At 42.5% G+C, this 26,141-nt stretch overlaps 1 protein-coding gene and 1 long non-coding RNA gene across 3 annotated transcripts in view; both read right to left on the reverse strand.

The window, feature by feature from the left end:
- Nucleotides 1-845: 845 nt before the first annotated feature.
- On the reverse strand, nt 846-12,683 carry LOC120045422. 2 transcript variants are annotated; one of them, XR_005476705.1, is made up of 5 exons: nt 12,508-12,683; nt 11,673-11,746; nt 3,755-3,911; nt 2,296-2,410; nt 846-1,180 (listed from the first exon to the last, which is right to left on the reverse strand). It is a non-coding gene; the product is annotated as an uncharacterized LOC120045422 (long non-coding RNA). The 2 variants fall into 2 exon arrangements; XR_005476706.1 differs by lacking the exon at nt 3,755-3,911 and having other exon boundaries at nt 12,508-12,679.
- A 2,674-nt stretch (nt 12,684-15,357) lies between these two features.
- LOC120046100 (nuclear prelamin A recognition factor-like) overlaps nt 15,358-26,141 on the reverse strand; it is a 31,800-nt gene continuing 21,016 nt past the window's right edge. Inside the window, exons 8-11 of the mRNA XM_038991051.1 lie at nt 18,556-18,628; nt 18,251-18,388; nt 16,365-16,522; nt 15,358-16,190 (exon numbers count right to left, since the gene is read on the reverse strand). Of these exons, the coding sequence (XP_038846979.1) occupies nt 15,946-16,190; nt 16,365-16,522; nt 18,251-18,388; nt 18,556-18,628 (614 nt within the window). The 3' untranslated portion in view covers nt 15,358-15,945. The remainder of the gene's footprint in view (nt 16,191-16,364; nt 16,523-18,250; nt 18,389-18,555; nt 18,629-26,141) is intronic.

Here is a 26,141-nt window from a genome sequence, read left to right on the forward strand (position 1 = left end):
TGGGCAAATGTTGAACAATCCAGGTGTGGAAAGCTCTTAGAGACTTACCCAGAAAGACTCACAGCTGTAATCACTGCCAAAGGTGATTCTACAAAGTATTGACATAGGGGTGTGATTACTTATGTAAATGAGATATTTCTGTATTTCATTTGCAATAAATTAGTAAACATTTCTAAAAACATGTTTTCACTCTGTCATTATGGGATATTGTGTGTAGATGGGTGAGAAAATACTTCGATTTAATCCATTTTGAATTCATTAAGTTAAGGGGTATGAATACTTTCTGAAGGCACTGTGCAGACCAAAACCAACTGCCTTTTTAAACAAGCTTAGTGAAAGTTAGGACAATGCAGTTTATGCAGACCGATCTGTTATCTTCCAGCTTTGGTGTTGATTATACAGAGGAATATTGTCCTTTAAGGCTTTTTAAAATTTGTGTAACGTTATTTATATTGATTAATTCACATTCTCAGTTATTGTATGGTAGTGAACAGGCTATATGTAACAATGCATTAGTCAATATAAATGTGCAATGTACTGTAGTGGTATTTACACTAGTCAAGTCAGTGAATAACTGTTATTAGTGATTTGAAACAGAAACTAATTCCACTAACTTTGGTGCAAAAAATATTTTTGAAAACAACTGCTAACAAGCCACAAACACACATTATTTTATCCTTGTGGGGAACTAACATTTATATACATTCAAAATCATATTTTCCCTAACTCCTAACCCTAACCCTTACCCTAACTTTAACCCCTAACACTAACCCAAACCTAATTCCTCACCCTAACCCTTACCATAACCCTAACCCTTACCATAACCATAACTTTAACCCCTAACACTAACCCAAACCTAACTCCTAACCCTAATTGTAACCCTAAACCTAAGCTTAAAATAGCCTTTGTCTTTATGGGGACTTAGGATATGTCCCCACAAGGATAGAATAATTAACACACACGTCTCCTCCATGAACTGAATGTTATGCAGGCTCCAGGTTTAGGGCATCTCCGGTAGCTTCAGGGCTCTTGTCAGCATTCTTCTCAAGGAAGTCGACCCATCAATCTTCTGCCATAATCAGAAGTGATGAGAAACAGTAGAACACCCAGAACAGTGATGATAATGACGATATGGGACCTGACGATACATATTGTGGCGGCTCTGGTCTGTCATTTCCCACTGAGAAAAGAAAGAAAATTTAGCACAAACGGTAAAGTATCAAGCCCCATATGGAATTTATACACTGAGTGTACAACACATTAGGAACCCCGTCCGAATATTGAGTTGCACCCCCTTTTGCCCTCAGAACAGCCTTAATTTGTTGGGGCATGGACCCTACAAGGTGTCGAAAGCGTTCCACAGGGATGCTGACCCATCTTGACTCCAATGCTTCCCACAGTTGTGTCAAGGTGGCTGGATGTCCTTTGGGTGGTGGACCATTCTTGATTCTCACGGGAAACATTTGAGCGTGAAACACCCTGCAGCATTGCAGTTCTTGACACACTCAAACCAGTGCTCCTGGCACCTACTACCATACCTCGTTCAAATGCACTTAAATCTTTTGTCTTGCTCATTTACCCTCTGAATGGTACACATACACTATCCATGTCTCATTAATCTCAAGGCTAAATAAATAAAAATCCTTCTTAACCTGTCTCCTAACCCTTCATCTACACTGATTGAAGTGGATTTAACAAGTGACATCAACAAGGGATCATAGCTTTCACCTGGATTCACCTGGTCAGTCTATGTCATGGAAAGAGCAGGTGTTCCTAATGTTTTGTACACTCAGTGTACAGTTGAAGTCAGAAGTTTACATACATTTAGGTTGGAGTCATTAAAAGTTGTTTTTCAACCACTCCATAAATGTCTTGTTAACAAACTTAACAAACCGCCATAAAAAAGCCAGACTACGGTTTGCAACTGCACATGGGGACAATGATTGTACTTTGGGAGGCTAAGGTGTATGTAAACTTCTGACTTAAACTGTATATGAATACTGTATTATCACATTTATTTTGAATTACTGGACCTTTTCCTGGTCATATCACATCAACCCAGTTAACCTATTTAACACTGGTCACTGTATTTTAGCGTTGTACTTACACGTAACGGAAACACTAAATTTGCCATTTCCTGCGCCACAGTTTGTGTTAATGGTAAAAGTGTAGTTTCCCTCATCAGCTTTGGTAACATTTTCTATCTCACAAGAGTAGGTGTTGGTCGTTATCTTCACTTTACGGTCAAATGTATCTATATTTTTTATTGTTTTTGATTTATGCTTCCAGAAATACCGTTCAGTTTTACATCCTGTATTCTTCTGATCAGCATTACGGTAATCCACTCTACATGTCAGGTTGTGGTTCTGTCCTGCTACAACCGATTGATTTTCACACATTACATTAACCCCTGGAAAACAAACAGGGACATGAATGAATGAACAAGCAACATAATATCTGATATCAATGAATGAAAGGATATCAATGGATAATATCGGGTATCAAACTATATCAAGGAATGGACATGCAACATAATGTCATAGCATTGTTCCAGTACAATTTTACATTATGATAAACATGTTCATATACTGTACATACAATGACAAACGTGTACATTCACATTCATATGTACATTATCATTCAGTGGTGTCCTGAAATGATTAACACCCTTCATAAAGATGAGCAATAATGACTGTACACTCCTAGAAGTAAAGCTGCCTGGAAGAACCTTTTGGTTTGCCACACCAGCGGAACCTTTGCAGGTCCCCTCTGAAAAGGGTCTCAGAAGAACCTCTGTGTAAAAGTTCAAACTGGAAACTTTTTGTAATGTGAGGGGTTAAGGGGTTTGGGGAGGGGTTTGAACCTTTAAATTAATATATTGTAGAGGTGACAGACTGTCAGATTAGAGGCGTGGCTTATTGGAGATGTGGCTTTTAGCTAGTTCTTTATGGCCACCCGTTAGCGTAAATGTCATTCCGGTTCATCATTTTAATAATATTGAGTGTTTATGGATATTAGAGCAGTGGTACCGGGTTACCTTCAGACAAGTCTTGTAAGTCTTGTGGGCATACTAGAGCAAACAATTATCATGTACAGTGCCTTCAGAAATGTTTAATACCCCCTGACTTATTTCACATTTTGTTGTTTTACTATTTTATTAAATATATTTTTTACACATACTACCTCATAATGACAAAGTGAACGCATTTTATTAGACATTTCAGTAAATGTATTGAACATTTTATACAGAAATATCAAATTTACATTAGTATCCCCTGAGTCAATAATAGAAGCCCCTTTGGCAGTGATTACAGCTGTGAGTCTTTCTGGGTAAGTTTCTAAGAGCTTCCACACCTGGATTGTGCAACATTTGCCCATTATTATTTTCAAAACCATCAAGCTCTGCCAAGTTGGTTGTTGCTAGACAACCATTTTCAGGTCTTGCCATAGATGTTCAGGTAGATTTAAGTCAAAACTGTAACTCGGCCACTCAACTCAAATCAAATGTTATTGGTCACATACACATGGTTAGCAGATGTTAATGCGAGTGTAGCGAAATGCTTGTGCTTCTATTTCCGACCATGCAGTAATATCTAACAAGTAATGTAACAATTTCACAACAGGAACATTCACTCAGGAACATTCACGGTCCAGTGTAGATTTGGCATTGTGCTTTTGCCTTGTAGTGGCTCAGCATTCTTACTGGAACGAAATAGTGCAGGCTGCTCTGAGAGTCAAATCAAATTCTGCTCACCTTGCAGCCGTGCGAGTGGTCAATACCGCGGTGGTACAGATAACCAACAGCGGTGCCACAGGCCAGGGAAGGACAAAGATGCAGGGGGGGGGGGGTTGACGACAGTGTCCTAAACCGCAAATCTTTGCAGCTGTGTCTCAGATGTGGAGCACGTGGTCTAACAGGGACAGAATCAAGAGTTATGCAGTTACTTCCCTTGCCGTTTACAGAAGGGTCAGCAGCAATATTGGACTCATTCTTTATGGTGTCTGGGATAGAACCGATTTCGGGTTTGGATTGTCTGTGTGAAATGCCAGGGGAAGGGATTCTAAAAGGTAACAAGTTAAAGCTGGCAAGAGCAAACAAGCAAACTCGCAAGCTCAGAGAGAAAAAAATGGGGGTTTTCAATTTCGTGAAACACTTTATTCCATCTCATTCATTTACAGAATTGACAAAGGGGAGGAGGGTTATCACGAGAGAATAAAGTGGAGTCAAGAGGGTGAGGAAGCGTTTGTAGAGTTAAAGAAAAGTTGTGTTAAGCACATGCGTTGGGGTAGAATTACCCTCTTACATTTTTGCGCAATAAATAAAGTTGTCTAAGCCAGGGGTGAGGGGGATTCTATTAAGCTATATGGAATTGTTTTAAGAAGGTCAAACCAAGGATAATTTTGATTTGGCATTTTAAGTCTTCTTGAAGTATTTTCCAAAAATATATAAAACAATTGTTTGATGAAAAAATTGTTTTCGCCTTACTGCTATTAGCCCGTACAAACGCACTGAATAACAGATTCACTATACGGAACAAGAGATGGTCCCCCTGAAACAATTGAAAGGAAGTTTGTTCTGAAGTATCTGTCTGTCCTATATCTGGGAGACATAAGAAAGATCAGGAAACATTTAGTTTAAAAAATAACATGTATTTTACCCCGTATTTTTCCATTCATTTCCATACATTTTTTCAACTGGTACCTTCAGACGAGTCTTGTGTGGCATGTACGTGTACGTGTTCGTGAAAGTTCACCTTTCCAGAGATGAGTCATATTAGTGTGTAGCCCAAACCTTTCGGAAGCTACAGACAGAAGTTGGCAGATCAGCTGTACCGACTTCAGACGAGTCCCAATATGCTTGTGGGGGTCATAGAGCAAAACGGAGAACACCAAAGTTTTCGTGAGAGTCCCCATAAAAATCTATCAGTTTAAGCTAGTTATATTCATTTTTTTTTTGCATTGGATTCATCTCAATCCACTGCAGCCGCCTACGTAACACTACAGCATCTGCGGTGAAAGGTAACAAAATAGCTGATTTGATTTGATTTGAAGCTAGAGCGTTTTTTGGAAGAACATGAGACATCCCGAAACCAGTTCTCACACAATCATCTGTAGAGTCCGAATTGTTTGGGGTTAAATACATATTTTTTTTAAATAACAAATTTTTACTGATCTTTCTTATATCTCTCAGATATAGGACAGACATTTTAAGAACAAACTTACTTTTGATATTTTGGAGGACTATCTGCTGTTCGATGTAGTGAATGCTTTTGTATTGGTAATAGCAGTAAGGCCAAAAAGAATTTGACATTTAAAAAAATATTTTTTGTCGATACTTCTAGTGGTATTAAAATTCAAAATCAAATAGCAAAATCATCCTTGGTATGACCTTTTTAAAAATATCTTAAGGATCGGACCCCTTTTTTCAATATTCGCCTAAAATGACATACCCAAAACTAACTGCCTGTAGCTCAGAACCTGAAGCAAGGATATGCATATTCTTGATATCATTTGAAAGGAAACACTTTGAAGTTTGTGGACGTGAAATTTATGTAGGAGAATATAACACATTCGATCTGGTAAAAGATAACATCTTGGAAATGCAAGAGAAAGGCCACAATGTATTATTGCAGTTAAGCACAATTTAGATTTTGGCCACTACATGGCAGTAGTGTACATGCAAAGTTTTAGACTGATCCAATGAACCATTGCATTACTGTTCAAAATTTTGTATCAGTTAGATGAACAATAATTTAGGCTTTCTGCCCATATCAGATATGTCTATGTCCTGTGAAATGTTCTTGTTACTTACAACATCATGCTAATCACATTAGCACACGTTAACTCAACTGTACTGCGGGGGGGACACCGATCCAGTAGAGGTTAAAAACAAATCTATATACAGAGCATTCAGAAACTATTCAGACCGCCTGACTTTTTCCACATTTTGTTACATTTCAGCCTTATTTCAAAATGGATTAAATAGTTTTTTCCCCTCATCAATCTACACACAATAGCCCATAATGACACAGCAAGAACATTTTAGGAACATTTTTGCAAATGTATTAAACATAAAAAACGGAGATATTACATTTACATAAGTATTCAGACCCTTTACTCAGTACTTTGTTGAAGCATCTTTGGCAGCAATTACAGCCATGAATCTTCTTGGGTATGACGCTACAAGCTTGGCACACCTGTATTCGGGGAGTTTCTCCCATTCTTCTCTGCAGGTCATCTCAAGCTCTGTCAGGTTGGATGGAAAGCATCGCTGCACAGCTATTTTCAGAGATTTAAAGACTTGACCCGAAGCCAGATCTGCGTTGTCTTGGCTGTGTGCGTAGGGTCGTTGTCCTGTTGGAAGGTAAACCTTCGCCCCAGTCTGATGGCCTGAGCGCTCTGGAGCAGGTTTTCATCAAGGATCTCTCTGTACTTTGCTCCGTTCATCTTTCCCTCAATCCTGCATAGTCTCCCAGTCCCTGCCGCTGAAAAACATCCCCAGAGCATGATGCTGCCACCATCATGCTTCACCGTAGGGTTGGTGCCAGGTTTCCTCCAGACGTGATGCTTGGCATTCAGGCCAAAGAGTTCAATCTTGGTTTCATCAGACCAGAGAAACTTGTTTCTCATGGTCTGAGAGTCCTTCTGGTGCCTTTTGGCAAACTCCATGCGGGCTGTCATGTGCCTTTTACTGTCTTCCGTCTGGCCACTCTACCATAAAGTCCTGATTGATGGAGTGCGGCAGAGATGGTTGTCCTTCTGGAAGGTTCTCCCATCTCCACAGAGGAACTCTGGAGCTAAGAGTGACCATCGGTTTCTTGGTCACCTCCCTGACCAAGGCCCTTCTCCCCCGATTGTTTTGTCGGGCGGCCAGCTCTAGGAACAGTCAAGGGTGGTTCCAAACTTCTTTCATTTAAGAATGATGGAGGCCACTGTGTTCTTGGGGACCTTCGACCCCATGGTTTGTTTTTTGCTCTGAAATGCACTGTGCACTGTCAACTGTGGGACCTTACATAGAACGGCTCCCTGTTTCATCTATTGTTGCTCATTGGACCCTATGATCACTCGGCTACACAGCTGATGCCTGCTGGACTGTTTATTAACACGGTACTTCATTTTGTTTTTCTGTCGGCCCCAGCCTCAAACTCAGGCCCTGTGTGCAGCTAACTGACCCTCTCTGCCCATTCATCGCCATTTACCCGTTGTTGTTGTCTTAGCTGTTTACCCGTTGTTGTCTTACCCATTGTTGTCTTAACTCTCCCAATCAACACCTGGGATTGCTTTATGCCTCTCTCTAATGTCAATATGCCTTGCAGACTGTTGTTTGGGCTAGCTCTCATTGTTTTATTTTACTGCAGAGCCCCTAGTCCCGCTCAATATGCCTCAAATAGCTCCTTTGTCCCACACCCCACACATGCGGAGACCGCACCTAACTTAACTGGCACCTCCAGAGATGCAACCTCTCTCATCGTCACTCAATGCCTAGGTTAACCTCCACTGTACTTGCACCCTACCATACCCTTGTCTGTACATTATGCCCTGAATCTATCCTACCTCGCCCAGAAATCTGCTCCTTTTATTCTCTGTTTTCAATGCACCAGACGACCAGTTCTAATAGCCTTTAGCCCTACCCTCATCCTACTCCTCCTCTGTTCCTCTGGTGATGTAGAGGTTAACCCAGGCCCTGTGTGTCCCCAGGTGCTCTCATTTGTTGACTTCTGCAACTGTAAAAGCCTTGGGTTCATGCATGTTAACATCAGAAGCCTCCTCCCTAAGTTTGCATTATTCACTGTTTTAGCACACTCCGCCAACCCTGATGTCCTAGCCGTGTCTTAATCCTGGCTTAGGAAGGCCACCAACAATTCTGAAATTTCCATCCCCAATTAAAACATTTTCCGTCAACACAGAACTGCTAAAGGGGGCGGAGTTGCAATCTACTGTAGAGATATCCTGGAGAGTTCTGTCATACTATCCAGGTCTGTGCCCAAACAGTTCGAGCTTCTACTTTAAAAAATCCATCTCGCCAGAAATAAGACCCTCACTGTTACCGCTTGTTATAGACCCCCCTCAGCCCCCAGCTGTGCCCTGGACACCATATGTGAATTAATCGCCCCCCATTTATCTTCAGAGTTCGTACTGTTAGGTGACCAAAACTGGGATATGCTTAACACCCCGGCCGTGCTACAATCTAAGCTAGATGCACTCAATCTCACCCAAATTATCAAGGAACCTACCAGGTACAACCCCAAATCCGTAAACATGGGCACCCTCATACATATCATCCTGACCAACTTGCCCTCCAAATACACCTCTGCTGTTTTCAACCAAAATCTCAGCGATCACTGCCTCATTGCCTGCGTCCGTTATGGGTCCGCGGTCAAACGACCACCCCTCGTCAGTGTCAAACACTTCTTCGAGCAGGCCTTTCTAATCGACCTGGCCCAGGTATCCTTGAAGGATATTGACCTCCTCCCGTCAGTAGAGGATGCCTGGTTGTTCTTTAAAAGTGCTTCCCTCACCATTTTAAATAAGCATGCCCCATTCAAAAAAAATTGAACTAAGAACAGATATAGCCCTTGGTTCACTCCAGACTTGACTGCCCTTGACCAGCACAAAAACATCCTGTGGCGTATTGCACTAGCATCGAATAGCCCCGCGATATGCAACTTTTAAGGGAAGTCAGGAACCAATATGCACAGTCAGTTAGGAAAGCAAAGGCTAGCTTTTTCAAACAGAAATTTGCATCCTGCAGCACTAATTCCAAAATGTTTTGGGACACTGTAAAGTCCATGGAGAATAAGAGCACCTCCTCCCAGCTGCCCACTGCACTGAGGCTAGGAAACACTGTCACCACCGATAAATCCACGAAAATCAAGAATTTCAATAAGCATTTCTCTACGGCAGGCCATGCTTTCCACCTGGCTACCCCAACCACGGCCAACAGCTCCGCACCCCCCGCAGCAACTGGCCCAAGCACCCCCCCACTTCTCCTTCACCCAAATCCAGACAGCTGATGTTCTGATAGAGCTGCAAATCTGGATCCCTACAAATCAGCTGAGCTAGACAATCTGGACCCTCTCTTTCTAAAATTATCCGTCGCCATTGTTGCAACCCATATTACTAGTCTGTTCAACCTCTCTTTCATATCGTCTGAGATTCCTATAGATTGGAAAGCGGCCGCGGTCATCCCCCTCTTCAAAGGGGGAGACACTCTAGATCCAAACTGTTACAGACCTATATCCATCCTGCCCTTCCTTTCTAAAGTCGTCAAAAGCCAAGTGAACAAACAGATCACTGACCATTTCGAATCCCACCGTACCTTCTCCGCTATGCAATCCGGTTTCCGAGCTGGTCACGGGTGCACTTCAGCCACGCTCAAGGTCCAAAACGATATCATAACCACCATTGATAAAAGACAGTACTGTGCAGCCATCTTCATCAACCTGGCCAAGGCTTTCGACTCTGTCAATCACCTTATTCTTTTCGGCAGACTCAACAGTCTTGGTTTCTCTAATGACTACCTCGCCTGGTTCACTAACTACTTCTCAGATAGAGTTCAGTGTATCAAATCGGAGGGCCTGTTGTCCGGACCTCTGGCAGTCTCTATGGGGGTGTCACAGGGTTCAATTCTAGGGCCGACTCTTTTCTCTGTATATATCAATGATGTCGCTCTTGCTGCGGGTGATTCTTTGATCCACCTCTACGCAGACGACAACAGTCTGTATACTTCTGGCCCTTCTTTGGACACTGTTAACAAACCTCCAAACGAGCTTCAATGCCATACAACTCTCCTTCCGTGACCTCCAACTGCTCTTAAATGCTAGTAAAACGAAATGCATGCTCTTTAACCAATAGCTGCCCGCACCCGCCCGCCCGACTAGCATCACTACTCTGGATGGTTCTGACTTGTGGATGTGGACAACTATAAATACCTAGGTGTCTGACTAGACTGTAAACTCTCCTTCCTGACTCATATTAAACATCTCCAATCCAAAATGTAATCTAGAATCGGCTTCCTATTTCGCAACAAAGCCTCCTTCACTCTTGCTGCCAAACATACCCTCATAAAACTGACTATCCTACCGATCCTTGACATTGGCGATGTCATTTACAAAATAGCCTCCAACAATCTACTCAGCAAATCGGATGCAGTCTACCACAGTGCCATCCGTTTTGTCACCAAAGCCCCATATACTACCTACATCTGCAACCTGTATGCTCTCATTGGCTGGTCCTCCCTACATATTCATTGCCAAACCCACTGGCTACAGGTCATCTATAAGTCTTTGCTAGGCAAAGCTCTGCCTTATCTCAGCTCACTGGTCACCATAGCAACACCCACTCGTAGCACACTTTCACTGGTCATCCCCAAACCCAACACCTCCTTTGGCCGCCGTTCCTTCTAGTTCTCTGCTGCCAATGACTGGAACGAATTGCAAAAATCACTGAAGTTGGAGACTTATTTCTCCCTCACTAACTTTAAGCATCAGCTGTCAGAGCAGCTTACCGATCGCTGCAGCTGTACACAGCCCATCTGTAAATAGCCCATCCAACTAACTACCTACCTCATCCCATATTTGTTTTTGTTTTTTTCTGCTCTTTTGCACACCAGTATTTTCTACTTGCACATCCTCATCTGCACATCTATCACTACAATGTTAATTGCTAAATTGTAATTTCTTTGCCACTTTGGCCTATTTATTGCCTTACCTCCTTACTTCATTTGCACACACTGGAAACAGATTATTCTATTGTGTTATTGACTGTACGTTTGTGTAACTCTGTGTTGTTGTTTCTGTCGCACTGCTTTGCTTTATCTTGGCCAGGTCGCAGTTGTAAATGAGAACTTGTTCTCAACTGGCCTACCTGGTTAAATAAAGGTGAAATAAAAAATCAATAAAAAAAGTTTGCCTTTCCAAATCATGTCCAATAAATAGAATTTACCACAAGTGGACTACAATCAAGTTGTAGAAACATCTCAAGGATGATCAATGGAAACAGGATGCACCTGAGCTTAATTTCAAGTCTCATAGCAAAGGGTCTGGGTACTTATGTAAATAAGGTATTTCTGATATTATATTTAAAACAGTTTTTGCTTTGTCATTATGGGGTATTGTATATAGATTTATTATTATTTTTTATTTATTTAAGTCATTTTAGAATAAGGTTGTAACGTAACATAATGTGGAAAAGGGGAAGGGGTCTGAATACTTTCCGAATGCACTGTAGCTTAGTAACCCCCCCTTATTCAATGCACAAAAATGTAAGAGGGTAATTCTACCCCAATGCATATGCTGAGTGATGGAGTGTGCCCCTGGCTAGCCATAATAAAATATAATAATAGAAAATCGTGACATCTGGTTTGCTTAAATAGGGAATGTGAAATTATTTAAACTTTTACTTTTTATACTTAAGTATAATTTAAACCAAATACTTTTAATCAAGTAGTATTTTACTGGGTGACATTCACTTTTACTTCAGTCATTTTCTATTAAAAGGCATCTTTACTTGTATGACAATTGGCTACTCAAAGATCCTACCCTCAAGACATGCTAACCCCTCACCAGTACCAATAACAGGGGAGGTTAGCATGTCTTGGGGGTATGTTCTTTGACCCTCTGTAACTTTCTCACTCATAACAACCATAATAATGTATGAAGTGTGCAGTTTACCTTGTCTTCCTGACTGGACGTTAGAAGTGACCAAACCGAGACTCAGAAACAGCAGAAGCATTTTGCCATGTGTCCTAAAGCACAAAGAACAAATACCACAAAACATGAATAGCTTATACATGAACGTACATTAACCTACATCAGATTGGACATAGGCCTAGTGCTTGAATCATACAGTCTATGTCTTGAAGGGACTGGAATTAACCACAGCCCTGATCTGTAGTCATGGCAACTGTGGAGTTGTAGTGATATTTAAGAACAGGTCAGGATAAATTCTGGGTGAATCTGAATAGTTTTAAAGTCCCACTCAAGGAGTTTGTTTTTATTTTCCAGTTGAAAGACAATATCCCAAGTATAAATACAGTAATGTACACACACTTAAGCTGTAAAATCGACATTGAGCAAAATAGAGCTTTTTAGACTTAACTGCGAAAATCAATGAGTTAAAAAAATACTTTGGCGTTGTAAAATGGGGTCTGATTTGCAACCTGGGGCTCACCTGCCCCGAAACTCTTCCCCCCTGCATGCAATCTGCAAGCCTGAACTTTTCCACACTACACCAAAATAATTTTCACATTTATGCATTTTCCTCTCTCCACAGCCTTAGTAGGCCTACCAAAGAAACACCCAGAGTTCAGCTGAATTCACCATCTAACACAGACTGTCATTAGCGCTGAGGAAAACAAAATAACATTCTGAGATTGAGACCCTGAGAGTAATCATGAGATGTCCGTCGAGGTGACGTGACTAACAAATCCTGACACGCGTGTCTTAAGGGCAGACACACACACACACACACACACAATAATCTAAGTAGATAAGTTACTGTACTTACAAGCTTACAGCCTCTGAATGTTCTGCCATCAAATAAAGTTGTATAGTGCAGTGTCCCAGAAAATACCTGTGGAAGAAGAGATTCAGTGGAGACAGTGGATACTCCCTTTCACAACCTCTAACCTACTTGTGGAGAAGGCATGCAACACATTCTCTCTCTCTCTCTGTCCTGACAGATCCCCGACAGTCCTAATATGGGCACTGAGGGAGGACAAAGCTAGTGATTTCACTTTCACCAAGGGTTTTTCCCCTGGACTTTTTCTTAGGCTGCGCTAGATTTTACAAACAGGAAAGAACCCCAGACTAAAGTGGAGTTTCCAGAGGTGAAAGAGCCCCAGACTACACTACTAAAATGCAATGTTTACATCGCTTTACTTTTGTCAGAGCAGAGGTGTTTGATTTGATGTGGATGATTTTCCATACATTTTCTCAATTCTAGGATCTAGATTCTATAGCATTAGAGAGAGAGCGAGATATTCCCCGTCTGATTTCAGAATTAATTCAAATTGTATTAATGCTCAACATGTGACAATGACACCATAAGTAAACTTTAAAAAAAATGGCATTCTGCAATTGGTACCTCTGTTATTGGCCTTGTAAATTATTGAAATCTACCCAATATTTCTTGAAGAATATAACTTATAGATGCCGCATGAGCTTAGTTCAACTGTCACACCTCATCAGAACTCCAAATATAAGGTTGTTTTATTTATTTGTTAACAAAGCACACGTAAAAATCTCTATATCAAAACATGGTTAAAACTATAATTGTTATATTATGAGTGGTTCAATTTCTCCATCCCCATTCCTCATCTGTTTACCAAATCAGTGGCGGCTTTGTTATTGTCCGAACTGCAAATTACCCCTTTTAAAAAACAAGTTGGTCTTCCTTGTTTGAACATGAACGAAACACAACACAACTTAAACGTGTTTTGTATCGCTTTGAAGAGCTAGCTACACTAAATAGCCTGAATCAGGAGTTGCTCCTGTACAGGTAAAACTCATGGCCCTGATTATACATTCACCAGATAGTTTATTAGGTACACCCATCTAGTACCGGATGGGACACCCCTTTGTCTCCAGAACAGCTTGAAATCTTTGGGGCATGGATTCTTCAAGTCAAAAACGTTCCTCATGGATGTTGGTTCATGAAGAAGTTTGGAACCACCAAGACTCTCCCTAGAGCTGTCCGGAGTGGCTTTGGCACAAGTCTCTGAATGTCCTTGAGTGGCCCAGCCAGAGCCTGGACTTGAACCCGATCTAACATTTATTTAAAAATGTTTTTATTTCACCATTATTTAACCAGGAAAGCTAGTTGAGAACAAGTTCTCATTTACAACTGCAACCTGGCCAAGATAAAGCAAAGCAGTGTGACACAAACAACAACACAGAGTTACACATGGAATAAACAAGCGTACAGTCAATAACACAATAGAAAAAAAAGAATGTCTATATACAGTGTGTGCAAATGAAGTGAGGAGGTAAGGAACATCTCTGGAAAAACCTGAAAATTGCTGTGCAGCAACGTTCCACATCCGACCTGACAGAGCTTGAGAGGATCTGCAGACAAGAATGGGAGAAACTCCCCAAATACAGGTGTGCCAGGCTTGTAGCGTCATACCCAAGAAGACTCAAGGCTGTAATCGCTGTCAAAGGCGCTTCAACAAATTACTGAGTAAAGGGTCTAAAAACATGTAAATGTGATATTTCTGTATGATTTAAAAAAAAAGAAATAGCAAACATTTCTAAAAACTTGTTTTTGCTTTGACATAATGGGGTGCAATGTAACAAAATGTGTAACAAGTCAAAGGATCTGAATACTTTCCGAATGCACAGTAAATGTTGAGTTGATTAGACAGTAGCTGGGAGCTTGTGGTGTCGAATACTTGTGAGATTTGTTTAAAACAGCTTGCGATGGAAAATTTCATATACTTTTGGAATTGTTTGGCGAGCTACTGGTAGGTGGGCTGCGAGCTACTCGTAGGTGGGCTGCGAGCTACTGGTAGGTGGGCTGCGAGCTACTGGTAGGTGGGCTGCGAGCTACTCGTAGGTGGGCTGCGAGCTACTTGTAGGTGGGCTGCGAGCTACTCGTAGGTGGGCTGCGAGCTACTGGTAGGTGGGCTGCGAGCTACTGGTAGGTGGGCTGCGAGCTACTCGTAGGTGGGCTGTGAGCTACTGGTAGGTGGGCTGCGAGCTACTCGTAGGTGGGCTGCGAGCTACTTGTAGGTGGGCTGCGAGCTACTCGTAGGTGGGCTGCGAGCTACTGGTAGGTGGGCTGCGAGCTACTGGTAGGTGGGCTGCGAGCTACTGGTAGGTGGGCTGCGAGCTACTGGTAGGTGGGCTGCGAGCTACTGGTAGGTGGGCTGCGAGCTACTGGTAGGTGGGCTGCGAGCTACTGGTAGTCCGCGATCGACCTGTTGCAGAGCTTTGCCCTAGACACTATGGTGCAGGAAAATCGCAGGAGGGCGGCCATTTCTGAGATACTGAATCCGGTGTGCCTGGCTCAAAGTCGTTTAGGTCACTCGTTTTGCCCATTCTAACGTTCAATCAAACAGTAACTGAAATCCTCGATGCCTGTCTGCCTGCTTTATATAGCAAGCCAAGGCCACGTGACTCACTGTCTGTAGAAGTGATCCAATTTTGTGAACGGGGTGGTGTACCTAATAAACTGTCCAGTGAGTGGATCTCATATGGACATCATATAGCTAAGATAATTCCAGTGCTCATGACATGGGTGAACACGTGCATTGCAAATGGCAGCCACACTACCAGCATTATTCGTGAGAAGAGCTAGCATTTTCAATCGCTTGATTGATCGTTTAGCATGTTGGAATCACAGGAGACAAAACAATGTGTACATTTCACAGTTGAAACAAGTACAACTGGTTTTATTTGAGCCGTTTGGATCACTTCTAAGAATGCTGTTCGTCCTACTTACAGGTTTCACATTCACTACATGTTAACAGGACACAGTTTGTTTGATAGTTTTCCTGCTTCATCCCCTTGGATCAAATACTATTCATTTTAGGGTTATTGCCGGCAGATACAATTGTTTTCCCGTGTCACAAATGTGTCTGTCACATAATGAAGTCCCTCTGGAACGTAGCACAAATATGTTCTGTTTCCCCTCCATGGTGAAAGCAGTGGATCAGCCTCCAAAGCACTCTAGAGCAGTATATCGTATGGAATAACAGCACCACCTTCTGGTTGATTTAAGGAAGTTCAGAATCAAGTCTCTTGGATATATGGGTATTTTCCAGAGATGATTCTTTAGGCAGGGTGCAAAGGAACACAAACACAGCATCCAGACCCTCTGGCCATCCCCGCCTATACAATGGTTCCTATGGAAACCACTGCAGTGGGTCCGTAGAAGACAGAGAGTCAGTGATTGATTGGGCTTTTGGATGTTAAGGTGTGTTTGAGTTTCTGTGTATCTGTCTCACCACTGTATGTGTGTCTGTGTCTGGCTGGGGGTCTGCTGTGTGTACTGTGTGTGTAGGAGTGTGTTGGCGTGCGTGGAGTCCTGTCCCTCCAGCCAATCCTGGTAGAGTATGAGTAGGTCAGGGTTGGTGTCAGGCAGCCTGACTGTTAGACTGCTGTAGGCCTCCTCCATCTGCTGAACCAAGGCCTTGTCCACCCGACCCCCTGTCTCTCCCTCCGCCTGCCCACGACCACTCACACAGCCTGGGGAGAGAGAGGGGGAGAACGGCGGTCAAAGTATAAAATACAAAAATAAAGATTACACTAAATCCCTTTTCTAGTTTCTATATCCAGTTCAGTTCAACACAAACAGGTTGACAGCTGCCTCGTCACATTAACCCAAAACCAAACCAGGACCAGGAAGTAGATGTGACCTACCTCCTGGGCATGACAGCACCTCCACCAGTTGGTAGGGGATGCTTCCTGTCCTCATGCGGTGGACCAGAGTCTGGATGTTCCTGAAGCCGTAGACGGATGCAAACTGCAGCAGCACCTTCCCATCCCGCTCCAGACACACCTCCTGGAAGTCACGGTTCCTAGAGGAGGGAGGCAAGGGGGAGAGAGGGAGGGAGAGAGGGAGGCGGGGGGAGAGAGGGAGGGGGGGGTGAAAGGGTTGAGATGCAGGGAGGTCGGAGAGAGGGAGGGAGGCGGGGGTGAAAGGGTTGAGATGGAGGGAGGCAGGGAGGTCGGAGAGAGGGAGATAGGATATTTAAAAATATTCACTCCCTCTTTTACAGCCTGCTTCCTGTACCCTCTTTTCTACCCCTCTCTGCTCTCATCCTTCTCTCTCCTGAGTTCAAACACTATTTAGGGTATTTCAATTACTTTCAAAGACATTTGGAAGTAAGTATTCAGATATTTTTTATTCGACCACACAAGTAGTTGAATATTGGCATGTATTTGAAAATACTCAAATAAACAGTATTTATAAGTATTTATATACTCCCATGCATTTGGGCCAGGGCCTGTATCCACAAAGCATATCAGAAAAATCCTGTTAAAACCTGTTTTAAGACAACAACAAAAACTCCCAAACTACCAGCCAGGAGTCAAATGGACTTATAAAAGTATATCTCAGCTGGTAATCACGACAGTTTGAGGTGCCGCAAAGGAAAGATAGTGATGACGTGCATTGACATTGTTGCAAATGATGGGGAATAACCAATCACGATGAGGCATCGCCAGCTGTGAACTCAATAGCAGGCTCCAGACAACTACAGTGAATGTGACTGTACATCAAACGTAACGGTAAAAAGTTAGATATCATTTCTGCCTGACACGATCACTTTGCCTACTCTTAATTATTGCCTAACATGTTGGCATGCATAACCTTTTTTGATAATACAAATTTTGAACGTTGTTAAAAGCAGAATTTGTATAATATTACCGTTGTCAACCACACTCGTCGTCACTCCCGTTTAACTACTCTAAATGGCTTTGGCACAGTAGGCATCAAGTCACTTGCCCATAATGTTGCATATAACGCTGCAACGTTTTGAAAGAGCTGTCATTTTCATCTAACACTATCAAAGTTAACACTATAGATGCCTTCAATTCCCAATTTATAGGTACGCTCAATTTAGAGATATTTTTTAAACAATGTGATGTTGCGTTCCAAATGGATAACTTGAAATAACATGAAGTAGGTCATTAAATAATCAAAAGAAAAACATGTTTATTTATTAGCCTGGTGGTTATAAGTATTTAGGCATATCATGTGAAATTGGCCTTGTGAAATTGTCAAAAGTACAAGAGATATGTTACAGGTCTAGATTATTTATGGATTGATGAAATATCATTTTAACAACTCAAAAGCAATTGCATGTGATGCAGGAATCACTGATTTTCTATGACCAAGACACCTGCTGGTAACTCTTAACTGGTTAGGGCAGCTCTCTCCTAAATATCTGTTGACTTGGAGTGACTTTTATGACTAAAGAGGCTTCATGCATAGCTGTTTTTTTATTTGACCCAGAAGAGTAAAATGTCTCTATTCTCAGCGCTTGGGGCCAATGCTCTATTCTGAGACGCTTTGTGGATGCGGGCGCAGATCTGTTTTGCTGTTTTAAATAATGTATTTGAAAATGCTTTCAATAGATGTCATTGATTCGGGCCACATTATCGAAATATAAAATAAAAAAAGACACAGAAAATAAGTATTTAAATAAACAATAATCAAATAACCATGTATTTGAACCCAGGTCAGCGCTCTTCCCTCTCCAACGGTCTCAGTTCAAGGTCTTCCATCTCTCTCCCCTACTCACCTGAGAGTCTTGTACGTGATCTCGTCTACATCCAGACCAAACAGTTTCGTAGCAGCGTATTTGAAGATGTGTTCCAGGAAGCCCTCCGATCCTTTGCCCTCATGTCTCACCAAGGCTTGGCCCCCTGCCTCACTCAGCCTAACATGAAGATAAAGAGAAGAACATTACACACTCGGAGTAGCTGAACCTAACAGACAGAAATACACTCACAGACACACATCACCACCTCACTGAGCAATGAGCCTGACATTGAGCACTGACAAACACTTCCTGGTTAAGAGCCCAGTGAACATTGAAACACTCACAGGTGGTCTAGAGGAACAGAGTCCAGGTCTGCTACGGACACCTTCATCTGTTCCATCATGAGGAACACCTCCCCTGGAATACACACCGATTCAGTCTCACATTAAATCAACAGACAACTTATATGGAATGCAGTGTTTGATTTTTATCAGACATAAATGGAACCCATCACATCCAAAAAGTTGACTTGAGTTTGCCGAAAAGCCCCTGGAAGCACCTGGATGATCATCAAGACTCTTGGAAGAATGTTCTATGAACAAATGGGTCAAACGTATAACGTTTTGGACGACATGGGTCCCGTTATGCCTGGCGAAGACCAAACACTGCATTCCACAGTAAGAACCTCATACCAACGGTGAAGCATGGAGGTGGTGGTGGTAGTGTGATGGTTTGGGGATGCTTTGCTGCCTCAGGACCTGGACAACTTGCCTTAATAGAAGGAACCATGAATTCTGCTCTGTATCAGATAATTCTACAGGAGGATGTCAGGCCATCCGTCAGGGAGATGAAGCTGAAGTGCAGCTGGGTCATGCAGCAAGACAATGATCCAAAACACACAATTAAGTCTACATGAAAATGGCTAAAAAGCAACAAATGTGAGGGTTTGGAATGGCCTAGTCAAAATCCAGACCTAATCCCAATTGAGATGACAGGACTTGAAACGAGCAGCTCAGGCTTGAAAACCCACAAAATATCGCTGAGTTACAGCAGTTCTGCATGGAAGAAATGGGCCAAAATTCCCCCACAGCGAGCTGAAAGACTGATCAACAACTACAGGAAGCGTTTGGTTGGAGTCATTGCAGCTAAAGGTGGTACAACCAGTTATTAAGTGTAAGGGGGAAATTACTTTTTCACACAGCAACTGGGTGTTGCATAACTGCATGACATTCGCCAGTGGCGAATTTGCCAATCTTGGTGTTCTCTGGCAAATGCCAAACGTCCTGCACGGTGTTGGGCTGTAAGCACAACCCCCACCTGTGGACGTCGGGCCCTCATACCACCCTCATGGAGTCTGTTTCTGAGCAGACACATGCACATTTGCACATGTTTGAGCAGACACATGCACATTTGTGGCCTGCTGGAGGTCATTTTGCAGGGCTCTGGCAGTGCTCCTCCTGCACAAAGGCGGAGGTAGCGGTCCTGCTGCTGGGTTGTTGCCCTCCTACGGCCTCCTCCACGTCTCCTGATGTACTGGCCTGTCTCCTGGTAGCGCCTCCATGCTCTGGACACTACGCTGACAGACACAGCAAACCTTCTTGCCACAGCTCGCATTGATGTGCCATCCTGGATGAGCTGCACTACCTGAGTCACTTGTGTGGGTTGTAGACTCCGTCTCATGCTACCACTAGAGTGAAGCACCGCCAGCATTCAAAAGTGACCAAAACATCAGCCAGGAAGCATAGGAACTGAGAAGTGGTCTGTGGTCACCACCTGCAGAACCACTCCTTTATTGGGGGTGTCTTGCTAATTGCCTATAATTTCCACCTTTTGTCTATTCCATTTGCACAACAGCATGTGAAATTTATTGTCAATCAGTGTTGCTTCCTAAGTGGACAGTTTGATTTCACAGAAGTGTGATTGACTTGGAGTTACATTGTGTTGTTTAAGTGTTCCCTTTATTTTTTTGAGCAGTGTATATATATTGAGAGGGAGGATATATATAGATATACAGAGGTAGAGAGGATATATATAGATATACAGAGGTAGAGAGGATAGATAGATAGGTAGAGAGGATGGATAGAGAGGTAGAGAGGATGGATAGAGGTAGAGAGGATGGCTATTGGTAGAGGAAGAGAGGATAGATATAGAGCTAGAAAATATAGATATAGTGCTAGAGCGAGAAAGATAGAGGTAGAGAGGAAAGATATAGAGAGGATAGATTTAGAGTTAGAGGATGGACAGAGAGGTAGAGAGGATGAACAGAGGTAGAGAGGATGGACAGAGGTAGGGAGAATGGGTAGAGAGCTAGAGAGGATGGACAGAGGTAGGGAGGATGACAGAGAGGTAGAGAGGGTGGATAGAGAGCTAGAATGGATGGACAGAGATGTAGAGATGATGGATAGAGAGGTAGAGAGGATATATAGAGGTAGGGAGGATGACAGAGAGCTAGAATGGATGGATAGAGAGCTAGAATTGATGGATAGAGAGGTAGAGAGGATGAGCAGAGAGGTAGAGCGGATGGATATAGATATATAGAGGTAGAGGATAGATCTAGATATATAGAGGTAGAGAGGATAGATCTAGATAGATAGAGGTAGAGAGGATAGATCTAGATAGATAGAGGTAGAGGGGATAGATCTAGATAGATAGATGTAGAGAGGATAGATCTAGATAGATAGATGTAGAGAGGATAGATCTAGATATATAGAGGGAGAGAGGATATATATATACAGTGGGGAGAACAAGTATTTGATACACTGCCGATTTTGCAGGTTTTCCTACTTACAAAGCATGTAGAGGTCTGTAATTTTTTATCATAGGTACACTTCAACTGTGAGAGACGGAATCTAAAACAAAAATCCAGAAAATCACATTGTATGATTTTTAAGTAATTAATTTGCATTTTATTGCATGACATAAGTATTTGATACATCAGAAAAGCAGAACTTAAGATTTGGTACAGAAACCTTTGTTTACAATTACAGAGATCATACGTTTCCTGTAGTTCTTGACCAGGTTTGCACACACTGCAGCAGGGATTATGGCCCACTCCTCCATACAGACCTTCTCCAGATCCTTCAGGTTTCGGGGCTGTCGCTGGGCAATACGGACTTTCAGCTCCCTCCAAAGATTTTCTATTGGGTTCAGGTCTGGAGACTGGCTAGGCCACTCCAGGACCTTGAGATGCTTCTTACGGAGCCACTCCTTAGTTTCCCTGGCTGTGTGTTTCGGGTTGTTGTCATGCTGGAAGACCCAGCCACGACCCATCTTCAATGCTCTTACTGAGGGAAGGAGGTTGTTGGCCAAGATCTCGCGATACATGGCCCCATCCATCCTCCCCTCAATACGGTGCAGTCGTCCTGTCCCCTTTGCAGAAAAGCATCCCCAAAGAATGATGTTTCCACCTCCATGCTTCACGGTTGGGATGGTGTTCTTGGGGTTGTACTCATCCTTCTTCTTCCTTCTTCCTCCAAACACGGCGAGTGGACTTTAGACCAAAAAGCTCTACTTTTGTCACATCAGACCACATAACCTTCTCCCATTCCTCCTCTGGATCATCCAGATGGTCATTGGCAAACTTCAGACGGGCCTGGACATGCGCTGGCTTGAGCAGGGGGACCTTGCGTGCGCTGCAGGATTTAAATCCATGACGGCGTAGTGTGTTACTAATGGTTTTCTTTGAGACTGTGGTCCCAGCTCTCTTCAGGTCATTGACCAGGTCCTGCCGTGTAGTTCTGGGCTGATCCCTCACCTTCCTCATGATCATTGATGCCCCACGAGGTGAGATCTTGCATGGAGCCCCAGACCGAGGGTGATTGACCGTCATCTTGTACTTCTTCCATTTTCTAATAATTGCACCAACAGTTGTTGCCTTCTCACCAAGCTGTTTGCCTAAATACTTATTTTCCACCATAATTTGCAAATAAATTCATTAAAAATCCTACAATGTGATTTTCTGGATATCTTTTTCTCATTTTGTCTGTCATAGTTGAAGTGTACCTATGATGAAAATTACAGGCCTCTCTCATCTTTTTAAGTGGGAGAACTTGCACAATTGGTGGCTGACTAAATACTTTTTTATATATGAGAGGATGGATGGATAGGTAGAGAGGATGGATGGATAGGTAGAGAGGATGGATGGATAGGTAGAGAGGATGGATGGATAGGTAGAGAGGATGGATAGATAGATAGAGAGGATGGATAGATAGATAGAGAGGATAGATAGAGAGATAGAGAGGATAGATAGAGAGGTAGAGAGGATGGATGGATAGATAGGTAGAGAGGATAGATATAGATATACAGAGGTAGAGAGGATGAATAGAGAGGTAGAGAGGATGGATAGAGAGGATGGATAGAGAGGTAGAGAGGATGGATAGAGGTAGAGAGGATATATATAGATATACAGAGGTAGAGAGGATGGATATTGGTAGAGGAAGAAAGGATAGATATAGAGCTAGAGAGGTCGAGAGGATGGATAGAGAGGATGGATAGAGAGGTAGAGAGGATAGAGAGGTAGAGAGGATGGATAGAGGTAGAGAGGATGGATATAGATATACAGAGGAAGAGAGGATGGATATTGGTAGAGGAAGAGAGGATGGATATTGGTAGAGGAAGAGAGGATGGATAGAGAGGTAGAGAGGATGGCTATTGGTAGAGGTAGAGAGGATAGATATAGAGCTAGAAAATATAGATATAGTGCTAGAAAGGAAAGATAGAGGTAGAGAGGAAAGATATAGAGAGGATAGATTTAGAGTTAGAGAGGATGGACAGAGAGGTAGAGGATGGACAGAGATAGAGAGGATGGACAGAGGTAGGGAGGACAGATAGAGAGCTAGAATGGTTGGATAGAGAGGTAGAGATGATGGAGGTAGAGAGGATGGATAGATAGGTAGAGAGGATAGATAGGTAGAGAGGATGGATATATAGGTAGAGAGGATGGATAGAGAGGTAGAGGTAGAGAGGATGGATAGAGAGCTAGAATGGTTGGATAGAGAGGTAGAGAGGATGAACAGAGAGGTAGAGAGGATGGATAGAGGTAGGGAGGATGGATAGAGAGCTAGAATGGATGATGGATAGAGAGCTAGAATGGATGATGGATAGAGAGCTAGAGAGGATGGGTGGAGAGGACAGAGAGGTAGAGAGGATAGATATTAGTAGAGAGGATAGATAGAGAGGATAGATATTAGTAGAGAGGACAGAGAGAGGTAGAGAGGATAGATATTAGTAGAGAGGACATAGAGAGGATGGATAGAGAGGTAGAGAGGATGGACAGAGGTAGAGAGGATGGATCTAGATATATAGAGGTAGAGAGGATGGATAGAGGTATAGAAGACAGATAGAGAGGTAGAGGATGATAGATAGAAAGGACAGATAGAGAGGTAGAGATTATAGATATTAGTAGAGAGAATAGATATTAGTAGAGAGGACAGATAGAGCGATAGAGAGGATAGATAGAGAGGTAGAGAGGATAGATATTAGCAGAGAGAACAGATAGAGAGATAGAGAGGATATATATTAGTAGAGAGGATAGATAGAGAGGTAGAGAGGATAGATAGAGGTAGAGAGGATAGATATTGGTAGAGAGGATAGATATTAGCAGAGAGAACAGATAGAGAGATAGAGAGGATATATATTAGTAGAGAGGATGGATAGAGAGGTAGAGAGGATAGATAGAGAGGATGATAGATAGAGGTAGAGAGGATAGATATTGGTAGAGAGGACAGATAGAGAGGATAGATATTGGTAGAGAGGACAGATAGAGAGGATAGCAGCTAGATAGAGCAGCTCTGTCGCACGCTGGGTATGTACATAGTCAATGGTAGGCTTCGAGGGGATTCCTATGGTAGGTACACCTATAGCTCATCTCTTGGCAGTAGCACTGTAGACTACCTTATCACTGACCTCAACCCAGAGTCTCTCAGAGCGTTCACAGTCAGCCCACTGACACCCCTATCAGATCACAGCAAAATTACAGTCTACTTGAACAGAGCAATACTCAATCATGAGGCATCAAAGCCAAAGGAACTGAGTAACATTAAGAAATGCTATAGATGGAAGGAATGCAGTTTGGAAACCTACCAAAAAACAATTAGGCAACAGCAAATCCAATCCCTTTTAGACAACTTCCTGGGTAAAACGTTCCACTGCAATAGTGAAGGTGTAAACTTGGCAGTAGAAAATCTTAACAGTATATTTGACCTCTCAGCTTCCCTATCAAATCTAAAAATCTCAAATAGAAAACCAAAGAAAATGAACAACAATGACAAATGGTTTGATGAAGAATGCAAAAATCTAAGAAATAAATTGAGAAACCTGTCCAACCAAAAACATAGAGACCCGGAAAACCTGAGTCTACGCCTTCACTATGGTGAATCACTAAAACAATACAGAAATACACTACGGAAAAAGAAGGAACAGCATGTCAGAAATCAGCTCAATGTAATTGAAGAATCCATAGACTCTAACCAATTCTGGGAAAATTGGAAAACACTAAACAAACAACAACACGAAGAATTATCTATCCAAAATGGAGATGTATGGGTAAACCACTTCTCCAATCTTTTTGGCTCTATAACAAAGAATAAAGAGCAAAAACATATACATGATCAAATACAAATCCTAGAATCAACTATTAAAGACTACCAGAACCCACTGGATTCTCCAATTACCTTGAATGAGTTACAGGACAAAATAAAAACCCTCCAACCCAAAAAGGCCTGTGGTGTTGATGGTATCCTTAATGAAATGATCAAATATACAGACAACAAATTCCAATTGGCTATACTAAAACTCTTTAACATCGTCCTTAGCTCTGGCATCTTCCCCAATATTTGGAACCAAGGACTGATCACCCCAATCCACAAAAGTGGAGACAAATTTGACCCCAATAACTACCGTGGAATATGCGTCAACAGTAACCTTGGTAAAATACTCTGCATTATCATTAACAGCAGACTCGTACATTTCCTCAATGAACACAATGTACTGAGCAAATGTCAAATTGGCTTTTTACCAAATTACCGTACAACAGACCATGTATTCACCCTACACACCCTAATTGACAACCAAACAAACCAAAACAAAGGCAAAGTCTTCTCATGCTTTGTTGATTTCAAAAAAGCCTTCGACTCAATTTGGCATGAGGGTCTGCTATACAAATTGATGGAAAGTGGTGTTGGGGGTAAAACATACGACATTATAAAATCCATGTACACAAACAACAAGTGTGCGGTTAAAATTGGCAAAAAACACACACATTTCTTCGCACAGGGTCGTGGGGTGAGACAGGGATGCAGCTTAAGCCCCACCCTCTTCAACATATATATCAACGAATTGGCGCGGGCACTAGAACAGTCTGCAGCACCCGGTCTCACCCTACTAGAATCCGAAGTCAAATGTCTACTGTTTGCTGATGATCTGGTGCTTCTGTCACCAACCAAGGAGGGCCTACAGCAGCACCTAGATCTTCTGCACAGATTCTGTCAGACCTGGGCCCTGACAGTAAATCTCAGTAAGACCAAAATAATGGTGTTCCAAAAAAGGTCCAGTCGCCAGGACCACAAATTCCATCTAGACACCGTTGCCCTAGAGCACACAAAAAACTATACATACCTCGGCCTAAACATCAGCACCACAGGTAACTTCCACAAAGCTGTGAACGATCTGAGAGACAAGGCAAGAAGGGCATTCTATGCCATCAAAAGGAACATAAATTTCAACATACCAATTAGGATCTGGCTAAAAATACTTGAATCTGTCATAGAGCCCATTGCCCTTTATGGTTGTGAGGTCTGGGGTCCGCTCACCAACCAAGAATTCACAAAATGGGGCAAACACCAAATTGAGACTCTGCATGCAGAATTCTGCAAAAATATCCTCCGTGTACAACGTAGAACACCAAATAATGCATGCAGAGCAGAATTAGGCC

The sequence above is a fragment of the Salvelinus namaycush genome, chromosome 4 (assembly GCF_016432855.1).
Source record: "Salvelinus namaycush isolate Seneca chromosome 4, SaNama_1.0, whole genome shotgun sequence".
Classification (NCBI taxonomy): domain Eukaryota; kingdom Metazoa; phylum Chordata; class Actinopteri; order Salmoniformes; family Salmonidae; genus Salvelinus; species Salvelinus namaycush.